Source organism: Neodiprion virginianus, chromosome 7 (genome assembly GCF_021901495.1).
Source record: "Neodiprion virginianus isolate iyNeoVirg1 chromosome 7, iyNeoVirg1.1, whole genome shotgun sequence".
Classification (NCBI taxonomy): domain Eukaryota; kingdom Metazoa; phylum Arthropoda; class Insecta; order Hymenoptera; family Diprionidae; genus Neodiprion; species Neodiprion virginianus.
In genome coordinates, this window is record NC_060883.1 from 7575938 (window position 1) to 7588588 (window position 12651).

The 12651-nt window shown below is 35.9% G+C and overlaps 1 protein-coding gene across 2 annotated transcripts in view; it reads right to left on the reverse strand.

Moving 5' to 3' along the window:
• LOC124308906 (locomotion-related protein Hikaru genki) overlaps positions 1 to 12651 on the reverse strand; it is a 58118-nt gene that overhangs the window by 19510 nt on the left and 25957 nt on the right. For both annotated transcript variants that reach the window (XM_046772068.1, XM_046772067.1), the window contains 3 exons: positions 5983 to 6153; positions 2559 to 2693; positions 1236 to 1379 (listed from right to left, as the gene is read on the reverse strand). In XM_046772068.1, coding sequence (XP_046628024.1) covers positions 1236 to 1379; positions 2559 to 2693; positions 5983 to 6153 — 450 coding nt within the window. The remainder of the gene's footprint in view (positions 1 to 1235; positions 1380 to 2558; positions 2694 to 5982; positions 6154 to 12651) is intronic.

Here is a 12651-nt window from a genome sequence, read left to right on the forward strand (position 1 = left end):
ATGGCATTTCAGTGACAATTGTTGTATCAACAACTTTGATTCTGCCTGAAAGGGAAAAATTGGTAAAACTATTTTGGCTGAAAGTTATTGTCCAAAATGGTTATTGAAAGTGTTTTGACTTCTGCAGAATCTAGATGACGATAACGCACGAAGTTGATACTGTCGGAAATAGAATTGTAGAAAAATTAAACGAATCGGAGTTTGAGATATAAGAATTTTTTATAGGTGGAATGTAGGTGTTGAAAAAATAGTACGTATCAAAATATATAACTGTAGATCAAAATGCGAATATTTATATTTTGAAAGGTGTCAAGATACAGGAAAGTCAAAATATATAGAATCACAAGAATCGACCTACTAGAAAAGTGTAAAATAGTGATTTACTCTTGTACTTCTGTTTTCATATTTCTATATTTTGACTCTTCCGACTCGTAAGTCTTATAATCAAATCCTTGATGAATCCGCCACGTGAAATTGGAAAAATTCGACATCATGATCTGCGATTCTACATTTCAGCCTTTCCGAAATCAGGGTCTGAGTCTTTTAACGAGATCGATTTAGTATTTAAAATTTTTGAATTCTCAGTCTATGTATGACAGTTACATTAAATAAAAAACTACGCTCAAGAAAACTGCCAAAATTTGTCTATCAAGTCGAATTATTACGTAATAATTGCCACAAAAAAAAAAAATCCTAACTTAAATTTTCCAACTATCTTTACATTTATTTAACCGACTATTTGTCTACCAGTCAACATTGACCTTGCTAAGCAGGAAATTATTGCAATTAGCATATGAAACCGTCGTATCGTTTAAGAGGTTATTCGCCTATCTGGCCCAAGCATAAAGAATAACGTTTATTAACGAATGGTAGACTATTTTACATTTCCTTACATCAAGCGTCTCATCGCAAACTGACGCACAAGTTGGCGTCGGTCATAGAAAGTTTGTCATCTAGAGAGGACGTTCCGTACGCATATATGCGTCTAACTTGTTCATCGGAGCTCAGTCTAACTAGTCAATTTGCATTCGTGATTCGGGTTACAACACGACTGACATTTATTCACAATTCATATGCCAACGGTGGTATCAGGTCCGTATTTCTCATATAAGAGGAATCCCGAAACATTTCTAGAGAATTTCATACGAGATGTGACACGCTGTTGATTCGAAACGTGAAGGGGACAATAAAGAAGATGAGAAGAGGAGAAGGGAAAGAAAAAAGCACTGACTCACCGTTATACTGGCAGGTTATGTTCGGCGCACCCTGCAGCCTATATCCCTCTGGACACTTGAACGTCGCGCTCTGTCCCATCCTGGCACCCTCGATTTTACCACTCAACGGTGCGACCGGTTGTTCAATCGTGGGACAATGGATGTCTGCAACGCGTAAGCAAATTTCCAGAATCACATCCCTGCGTTTTTTCCAAGACAGATTTTCCCCTCGTTGCAACGTAGGCTTGAATATTTTCCTGAACGCCTTTTGTCACTTTTGAATTAATTTTCGTTCCAAGATTTCTTGCACAGATATTTTTATGAAAAAAAACCATTCAAAACAGTTCGTTTAATTGTCAATGATTATTTTTTTACGGTATATTTTTGAGTCGCACAGAGAAAGTTTTCATTTTTTTTACAGTTACTGGACTATGACTGTTTCGAATATTCATGAAATTACAACGCAATGTTGTAAAAGTAACTATTTAGTGTGATTATAGTTGACAAAAGTACGTTCTGTGGTTATTGTAATACTAAATCTATTTGTTTACATGAGTTTACTATATTTTTTCATCGTCAGTTGGATAAAGTCAAAGCATCAATTTTTTCTTGCAGTAACAATAAACTATTGCAACAGTTACTAGAAAATATGGAGCCAGTGAATGTAATAAAAATTAATAGTAACGCAAGCTCTATTTTCTGGTTTCACCTACGAAACTCGTTGTTATTTTATTATGAGAACTCTATTTTTCAGCTATGGTAAAAATTGATAAACGTTTATAACTGTGTAGTGATCGTAATTAGAAATTTCTCTCGTTGTAACTGCTGAATGGAATTGTAAACGTATAATACTGAAATTATTTCACATGACTGATAAATATTCACAATTATGAATGTATAATATTTGGTCAGTTTACAGTTAACTGGAACATTATACACAGAAAATAAATTAATTTTTGTGTTGATACCCTAATTCTTTATTTGGCAGCCAAGATTCTGAATTAGCAGTTTCTTTTTTATCGACTCAGCTACATTGAAAAAAGCTTACCATTTACCACTGTACAGTCATCAATTATTTTCATTTTCTTCGCAAACGTAATCGACAAACGTGGTTTAATATACAAAACGGAAATGAGTTTCCTAGCTGTGATCGGAAAATTTTATTTGCCTCACTACTCATTTGGGTCATAATTACTCGTATAAGATTTTCTCGTAACTATAGCGATAAGTTAATATTGGTACAAGTTTTATTGTGAACTGACTGTTTAAATTTGAGGAAATTCACTTTCGAAGAGAGTCATTAAGTTTAAATAGTTGGGTAAAGCTCAATTTCTCTGGACTTACCGACCACGTGGACGCGAATGGAGTTGGCCAAGCCTCGAGGCGTGGAGCACACGTAATTCCCAGAGTCCTGAGACTTGGCGTAGTATATAGAGAGTCTATACTTCCAGTCCCTCTCCGTGGATGCGATAGCCCAGCCTGAGAAGTAGAAAACAGTGTTGAATGCCTTATAAAAGCGGAAAGAATAAAATTTCCAAGTAAAGGCCGATGTTGGGTTGCCTACCACTGAGGGGAACAAATATCGGTAAAACATACCTAACAAGTTATCGGTTGGTAGCGCGTTTAAAGTCTTCTCACGTGAGCTGGAACTGCCCGTGTTGCCAAGTTGTATGGATTTGGCTAAGCAGTTTTTTCGTGCTTGTAACATATGCTGAAGCGTTCAATGATTGCATTTTGTAGTCACGTCAAAGGGGTTATACGACTCGAATTGACTAAAGTGATTATGACTCGGCAGGTCTGTTTTACCGATATTTGTGTCCCTTAGTGGTAGGCAACCCGACGTACCTTAGTGTTCACTTGGAAACATCTGCCTCAAACTTATTGCCTTTGTGTCTGTCTTCTCTACCTGTTTATTCGTTTACAACTCTATAGAAGTATCGAACCGATTTTGATTCTTTTTTTTTTTTTGTGAATAGCTACAATGACTGGCCATATTTTATGCTGTATTTAAGTTACAACCAAATAAATAGTTTCTGAGAGAAAACGACATTTGTATGCCAAGTCGGAACGCGATCACAAGCTTATGCGAACGCTGACTAAACGCTTACAGATGAAGGTTAGGTTAGGTTAAAAAATTTCTAAGGTCTTGGCAAGCTCTACTAAAATTTATCGAGAGCATAAAACCATTTCCAATGGTTTTGGAAATATTTGAACACGGAGCCGTAACGGACTGCTAGTCCTATACAAGCACAGGGCCGCGGTTACTTTTGTTATCGGTCGATTTCGGGAAGCTGATCAGACCATACGAGGCTGGATTATAGAGCCAGGTGCCTGCAGGCACCTTGGGCAAACTTCGTGTAGGCTTTTCACCCTGCCAAAGAAGTTCGATCAACCCTGTGGCATTTATTTATTTGTCCCCGACGTCCGGCATCTGGCATCTGGAATCCCGCTCATTTTTGGGCACAAACATTCGTATACGAAACGCTTTGTACACCGAAAACAATTTCTTGCAATTTTGGTTACTACTCACATTTCTTGACTACTTTCTTCTTTTACTTGCGTGACCGAAAAATACATACTTCTGGATACAAAATGAAAATTATTATTGTATACACGCGTAATTTCACCAGTTTCTGAACAAATGTACGAAAAATTTGCACCTGGGCATTAGCGAATAAGGTTAATATTTTACCAGGAGTTATTATAGACTTAAACAAGCAGCCCTAATCTTATGAATTTTTTTCCTTTTCTACGTTTGTGGCAATAGATGCCTAATGCTTATGGTTTTGTTGCAACATGGACTAGCATATAAATAACAATCGTGAATTGGTCGAATCGAAGGAATAAAAGAAAATAAACAATGTTCTTACGGACTGAAAAAGTCCGATAACAATAATCCGGAATTCATTATATCACCTAAAAGCCTTCAAAATTGCGGTTAGAGTTCACAAAATTATTTTTCCACCAACTGGAAAACATGTTATATTCATAGCCATAACCACACGAAACGACAATTACTTGTGTCGAATTTCCTATCATAATTTCATATAACATTTGAATCATTATCGTAGCAATTAATGTCTAATTGAATAGAATTTTTTTATGGTGTCATCAATGAATTGAAATTTTTCTCAGTTTGCGTTTGCCCTTGCAAAAATAACGTGAGATTCGCAAAATAATTATGTAACCACGATGAAAACGATAATTTTGGTAACTTAGAAAATCGTTTGCAGGTATTCTCAAAGAATAGATTCATGTAAACACGATACCAATGGAAGTGTATCCGAGTAATTTGCCTGAAATTCGGAAAGGAATTTGTCTGCATCTTGACAATGTTTCAGTAAATTTGTCGACATTTTCTCACACTCGGTTTCGAAATGGCAAAGGTTTAAATTTTAAGAAACTTCGTGACTCATATATTTAAAAAAATAATTGATGACCGAATTTTGATGTACAATTTTATGCCGTTGAAATGCATTCTAACTAATTGCACCAAAATTTTCAATCACGCAAGTTTCTTGCTGATAGCATTCCAAATAAACTATATCGTTCTCATCGACGCGATCCACTTCAACAATCTTTTTAATCCATACCTACTTTCGGTTTTGAAATGGCGGACGGTAATTCTAACGTTTCCCGAACTTTGAATTATGCAAATTAACTCTTCTAGTTTTAATTTTCACTTTCATTGCGATTTTCAAACGATAAGAACGCCGTTTTGATTCTTCATTACTTGGTCTTCGGATATTACAAAATTCATCCATTGCAAATAAAAAATCACACAATATCCGGTGGTTCCGAAAGCTCGTATTAAATCAGCCCGGATTTATAAGAGCTTATACAGCGTTTCATATTTGCTTCAAGCAATTATTTTCGCTAAACGTACCCGTGATAATTTACGTAATGAGAACACTCCGGCTTCACGGACAATCCAATATATCACTGATGCCTTGGTAATAGGTGTTGTTCATTTCGACGTGCATACCTATACATATATATTACCGTATCCAGTCTAGCGCGAATTTTCACCGCAACGAATTACGAGGCATTCGGTAATTTCGGTTGAAAATTTGGAATTACACGGCTGTCTCCCGTTGATTGTATCCTTGCACCACTTTTATTTTTCTTATTCTCATTTTTGTTTGTAAAACTGAATATTTGCGACTCCATTAATATATAATTTGTCATGTTTATTTTTTTTTTTTTCTGAGAATTGACTGTTGTCGATTTCCAGCGTCGAAAATGAACTCGAAAACTCGATTTTGATCAAATGTTTCGAACCGCCGACACTATCAGTTTTCAAAATTCGTATCCGTTCTACGTTTCAATAATTGTAAAGAACTTGAAAACTGTTGCTGCAGGTATATTCAAAGTCATATTAAAAATATAACGATATTATACTAACGTTTGTTTCAACTATTGGGACTGTCACTTTGCAATGCGCCATCTGGTGGGAAAAAATCAAACTAATGTAACCAAGCTGACAGCTGATCGTTGACGGTGTGTTTTTTTTTTTTTTTTTTTTGCGTGCGGATGATAGAACTGGTATATTATTAATTAAGTTTAATTAATTTATGTCACACGAGTAATCTGAAATCCAAAAAATTACAATTTCCTCTCATTAAAATTAAAAACTTAGGTTATGCGGTGACGAAATGGCGCCGACGATAAAGCTCTGACGTCGTGAGAACATTTTCCAACGCGAATGTAAGAGCGAGAGGAGAGTTTTACAAGTGAAATCTGGCGTAAAAAAGTTTCCCAAACTTACCGGTGAGATATTGTCTGTTCGACGTCCATGTCCATTCAGGATTTCCGAGACGTCGGGCAAAGAGACACTCGAGATGCAGGATGCTGCCGGGAAAAACGGCGAGAGTACCGGATGGTTCAACAGCCGCCGAACCGGCCGGTAAGCCAAACAGAATTGTTGGTGGAACGTCCTCTGAAAAGGTAAATATTTTCAATGCTCATGGGTCAAGCGATTGCGAGGGGCAGAAATCATCAAAGGACTTCCAGCCCTTCGACCGCTGCAGTATTGTGACCAAAAATCTCTGCGCGGGGAACCGCTGAATTAGTCTTTTCACCGCGCATGATTGCCCTCCTTGAATTGGCCTCTGAAATCGACTGTTTTCAGGAGATTCAATTGTTCGTGAAAAATTGCCTAATTTCGATTTGAGCGTAACTATGAAAATTGAACTATTAGAATTTCTTAGGAGTTAACAATTCGTGACATCGTTTGATCCGACAATCAGCCAAATGGGATGATTGTTCGAATTACAGATCACTTTTTAAAGCTGTTGTTTAAGGCGGAACCTAACTTAAGAGTCCGAAATGTAAGTTTTTAGGGAATTTTTTTGACAGGGAAGAATTGAATTGATGTTTTTGTGACTCTGAATATCTTTTATTACTAGTTTGAAATACATCTGGTGATTTTTTCAAATAATTTGAACCGTAATTGATAGAGTTATTAACTACGCCCCACAGCAGGTTAACGATTTCCGTGCACCTGGAGATCGCAATTTTGAACTGAAACCAACGAAACTGAAATTTTTTCATTGTTTCGATTATTTTTAAGAACGTAAACCTAAATCCATCCATTATAGTCGAAAATTTAATGTTTTACACTTGTTTCAAAAAGAAGGTGTCACTTTTCACAGCTTTTTGCAATCAGAAAGGGGAACTTTAAACAACGAAATTACCTAAATGATAGGTTCATGTTCTTAGAAATAATCTGATCAATGAAAAAATTTCAGTCTCGTTGGTTTCAAATAGAAATTGCGATCTCCCGGTGTACGCATTAAATTGCCTACGCGAATGAAAATCCGCTGTGGGACGTAGTTAATTACACGATCAATTACGGTTCAAATAATCTGAAAAAATCACCAGATGTAGTTTGAACTAGTGATAAAAGGTCCTCAGACTTCACAAAATGTTCATTCAATTCTCCCCAGTCCAAAAAGATTCCTGAAAGCCATTTTTTTTTTGCTTCCAATAAGGGTTCCCTCCTTAAGCGGACACATCAATGAAACTCTATAATTTTTCGATTTGCTTGAAAATTGAACTCGCAATAAAGCGTGTCAAAAAAAAGGAAATTATAAATATATGAAACATAACCGATTAAAACCAGATGAAAACGTGATTCGTGAAGATTTATTATGAGTTGAAATTTCAAACGAATCAAAAACTTGTAGTTTCTCACTGACGTGTCTCCTTAATAAGGAGTTTGTTGAGTTGAAGTTCAGTATTATTTGTTAGTCTTGATAAAAAATAGTCGCTCTTCAAGTTTATTTATCTAATTATTACATTCGTTAAATTTCCAAGACGATATATTTTAGATTTAAAAGATAGAAGATTTAACCGAGATTACGAACAAGGGCTTATAGTATTGATACTTCATTTCGAACAACTTTAAAATGGTTGAAGCTCTAGCGAATTCGATAATTTTTTCTTCACGATAGCTCATTTTAAATAACAAGACTTATAAATTCAGTACGATCTTCACTGAAACAGACATTTTTTTTTTGCAGTAATCAATGTATTATTACGGTTTGTTGATCATGATCATTGTTCATGCAATGATGTAAGATTGAATAATTAACTTTTGCTGACATGGTCTGGAAAAGTATTTCAGCTAGTTCGTAGGAAAGTTTTTTGTAAGTTTTTGAACACAAGGAGCAATCGTAGAGTGAAATCCAGTTTAAAGCGATTTGAAGTGCATCATCAAGGTATAAGCTTTTCTTTATAATTCTAGTATTTCCATTTCTTTGTTCGTCAATAGATCTTCGTAGCTTACGATTACAGTAATGTGATAAATATTCGATACTCGATTACCTCGTAATAAAATTAGTGAAAGTATAAATTCTCAGTTGACCAATCTCCTCAAGTTTTATGGTGACATTGGATAATTTGAATTCTCCATTCCTTGGAATTTTACCAACTGCCTTTTAGAGTTAAAAATATTTCAGTCTTCATCAATAATTTAAATTCTGAGAAAATGAAGCGACCAATGGGTCTCATTCAGGCTTAATTAATCGAGAATCAAACCATTCGATTCGGCTTAATAAAATGCCGATCGAAAAATTCACCTCTCTTATGCGTAAAATTCACCTGAAATCCATGCGTAAAATTCTGGAATAGGAAAATAACTAGCTGAATTCACTATTCACCCGATTGCTCTTAAAATGCAACTTATAATGTGTATTCCGTTCGCGTTTCGCTTCAGTATAACGAATGGCAGACAAATGAAAAGCGTCAAATCACTGCCAACATTAAGACGTGACTACGCAAAACTTTCCCTTTTTGCTCATTTATCACGATGCTCCCCGCATTATTTTCGAAAACATTGGTATGAATGGGTGTCAACCCTTTCGGGGCAGAGTTGAGGGTTGATATGGAACAACTTTTACCACGTAACTCGTTTCATAAATTATTAAAGGAAAATCAGATAAAAGCATGCAGTGAGATTGACAATCTTATTTCACATTGAAAATTAGTTTTGACTGTTTACCGTGATCCAAAAATCAGTCGAAATTTGTTAATAGACTGGGATTGTTTTCTACACAGGGTAAAAATTTTATTTCACTAGCATGATTCATTTAATTTAATGAAACGAACAATTTACACCAAGTTTTATTTCAGGGGAGAAATTTTTTTACCTATAACTACGAAATGTACAGTCATTGGGTTGAATCGAGATATGAATTCATTAACAACTGTCAATCGAGTAATTAAATTATTTTACGTAGAAATATTCACCAAGTTTACATGACATTTGTTTGTCTTCAATCATTGTTGGTTTCTTCAAATGAATTTCTTCCCTTCAAAAAAAGTTTCTTACAGTTCCACTAGATTTTTAACTATACGATATCTAGTCCGAATAATATTCCTTTGGCTGCAGTGAGTAATTAGTTAATTTCTGTGAATCAAATGAGATACTGAGTGTACATAATAAATGGTACATAAAAAAAAGACATAATAAAGTTAATAAAAAAAAGGCCGAATCTTGACCAATCAACTTCGTTGAATCTGATTAATTTTTTCTCAGTGTAGAAAGAGAGGATATAGATTTAGACAATTTTGATCTACATCGTTTATTTCATATGTTATTGGTTTAAAAAACATAGAGAGAGAGAGAGAAAGAGTGAAAAAAAAGATTTGATCAATAAATTCTTAATTTTAATTACTACCGTGAATTTCAATCAAATTTCACGAAATTCTGACCGATGAAAACACTCGAGTGTAATAAGAAACGAAAGCAACAAGATACCCGTAAATCCTTATTGAGCAGGAAGTAACGAAGTGACATGCGAGGAATGATGAAGTCTGGGTGAGTTTACTTTAGAAACCGTGAAAGACGGACTTAAAGAAGAGCGGGGTTTACATTCGGAGTAATTAAAAAAATGTCCAAACAACTCCGCGGTTTGAAAGAGGCATAGCGATTGTTAGACGAGCCAGACAAGCGTTGCTGCCACGGAGCAAAACCACGTCTTCGGATTGCCTTTCCAAACACGTAGCCCAGCAGCCCCGTTTCTTCTTCCTTTCTACTTCCTCTTCACTCTAGCTTACGCGATTCTTTTTTTCTCTTTTTTTTCCCCCTCTCCGTTTCTCTTCATCTTTTTTCCTCTCGAGTTGCCAGGTGCTCAATAACACTTTTGCAGGGTAATTTTATGCTTTGTTACCCGTTTTAGAGGGGCGTCAAAACGTGCGTATTCGCGACATGTCGTATTTACCGCACACCGATGAACATTTTTATGCAGAGAAACATCGAAAACTTTTTTAACTTCCCGCTTCCGTGTTAAAAAAGCTTATTTCGACTGGCCATCAGCCAGCATTCGAACTTCCAGTTCTCACACTGCAGGTTCCAAGTTCATAGAGAAAAAAAAAAGAATAACATCGAATTCGAATTTCAAACTAAGAATTTTGATTCGTGATCAACGATTTTAAAGTTCTCGGATACCATGTTACATGAAAATACGACGATTTTTTTATTTTGAATATATATATAATGGATCTACCGTTAGAAATTTTGGAACCCTGACCCTGGATTCGTTATCGGTGACCCAAAAAAACCTTCATCTACCAATTTGTACCAAAATCGTAATATTTTTAGATTTTTTTCCACCATATTGAATCGCCATTTTGGATTTCGCAATCTGACTTGAGATTCGGGATAAGACACCCAACAAACCGACGAGTAGCAATTTTCATACAAATCCAAACGTTTTTATTTTGTTCCAGCGTATTCAATACACCAAATGTAAATTTTGCAAATCTGACCTAAGATTTGTGATTAGTGACCCAAAAAACCTCACGGTACCAACTTTCATTCAATCCGCTGATCCATTCTCAAGATATCATCATTTTTTGGACATTTGTTATTCAAATAATTGCAAAAATACTGAACTGATCAGTTTGAAAATGGAAATTCGAAGGCTGGCTCATGGTTAGCCTAAACCTATTTATTTCAAGACAAATCTGTTGTCAATATTGTATCCTACTGTGGAATTTTAATAACGATCAGAACGATCGACGAAGAGAAATCATTTGGGGTTATAGTACACGATGAAAACTAGCCGTAGGTTCGCTAAAAGTCTTACAATTAGTAAACTTGTCCTGATCGTAACTTAATTCGATATTTCGTCTCTGGTTTGCCATAATTCGAAAATCCTGCGCCTTATTCTCGTACGTAATAGTGTAAAATTTTTTCGAAGAGGAATTTTCATCCGAGAAAGGTATATCGGTAGCCCCTTCAAGAAATACAACATTGAATACCCATCGGAGTATCCATTCTCGATAAGGTTAGGGTGGAAAAGCCCTGCGGTGAGTCCACAGCAATACGTTGGGGGATTAGGGAATCTTATGGCCATCCAGCCGGTCGCTATACTTATAGATACGATTTCACCCCGCCGAAGAATCCCCCGAGACGTTTTTCACCCGCGCGAACCGTAACATAACCTCAAAACCGTCCTCGGAGCAATGCTCTTGACTTTTATACCAGTTGTTCTGGAAGTTGCTCGATATCTTTCTCCCTCTTTCCATTTTCCGTGTGTATGAAAAAAATTGATCGAAGGCTTTTCTCCTTATCGCATCTTTTTATTCATCAGACTGACTGAGAAAATTATTCAGAGAAGGACCATTGTCCTTAAACGTGTGGCAAAAATATTCGCTTTTGGAATATATATTAAATAAAAAATTGAACAACATTTTTTTTCTTCCTTATGATCGAACAGACGGATCGTATAGATGGAATCGCGAGGTTGTAAAAAAGAAAACAGAAATTAAGTGGATGTATAAATCAGCTTCGGGATCATTAATACAGGGCCGCTTTATTAATTCTTCTCGAACCCCAGGATTCATTAATTTTACCCCGTTTTCAGACACTGATTACAGAAATTAACGGACGTCGAACTCATTTTCCATCCAATATTAAACAGATCGAAATCATCATACAACAAGTTTCACGGCTCATCTCGTTTTATTATTGTACATTACAAATAAAAATAATAAAAATTCCACAGAAACGAATTATTTGAGTTCAAAAAGTAATCTGTACTAGAATACTGCGAAATTCTTTCTCTCAATTTCATCGCAGGGACGAAAGTCATTCACGTAATGCTTCTGTTCTTTTTTTTTTCTTTTAACAGACCAAAAAGTAACGAATCGCCAAAATTTCAAAGTTCACCCTCGACGATGTCCATAAAAAAAGTTGAACACTGTGGTAATGGCATAATTGGCAAAAGAAATTTTTCGCGGGGTGAAGTAAGAGCGGAGAAATGGAGGGTGTAACTTTTGGAATCCTGGATGAATATTTTATTAATTGATCCGCAGGGTTAAAGGCCGGAGGAACGCATCGCGCTTGTCGTAAGATATTAACGCTCGACAATGTTTTAAGTGCACAATGGAGGCTTGGCTTCTTACCGAGTAAGGATGATTATACGAACGCACAGTAACAACGTAAAGTTTTAAGAGGACGAGAAAGTTCTAAAGCTACATGAAAGTTTATGCCAAAACGTGAAGTCAGCAATAATTCAGCTTGTTGACTTACTCGTGAGTCGACGGCTCTGAATTAGGCAGAAATGACGTTCAATATTTATACGCTAGCGATTTTCGCGGTTTTGAGCTTCGACATAGCAATGGGACTTGCGCAAAGAGGATTTGCGCTGGATACGTGCAGTGGAGTTATCAACTACTGTGATTTAAACAAGTGTAACACACGAAATGAAAGGTAATATGACTTCATGACATTCTCGCCAAATCAACATAGTGAACTTTTAAGCACGTATAAAACTAAAGGACTATTCACTCAGGTATCAAATAACAGACTTTTTCTAACGGATAAGTAATGATTTTGGGCAATTTCAACCCAGTTTCGAGACGCTTAGAATGACTCGAAATTAACTTCAAGTAATTATAAACAATTTCAAACTAATTTCCAAGAGTT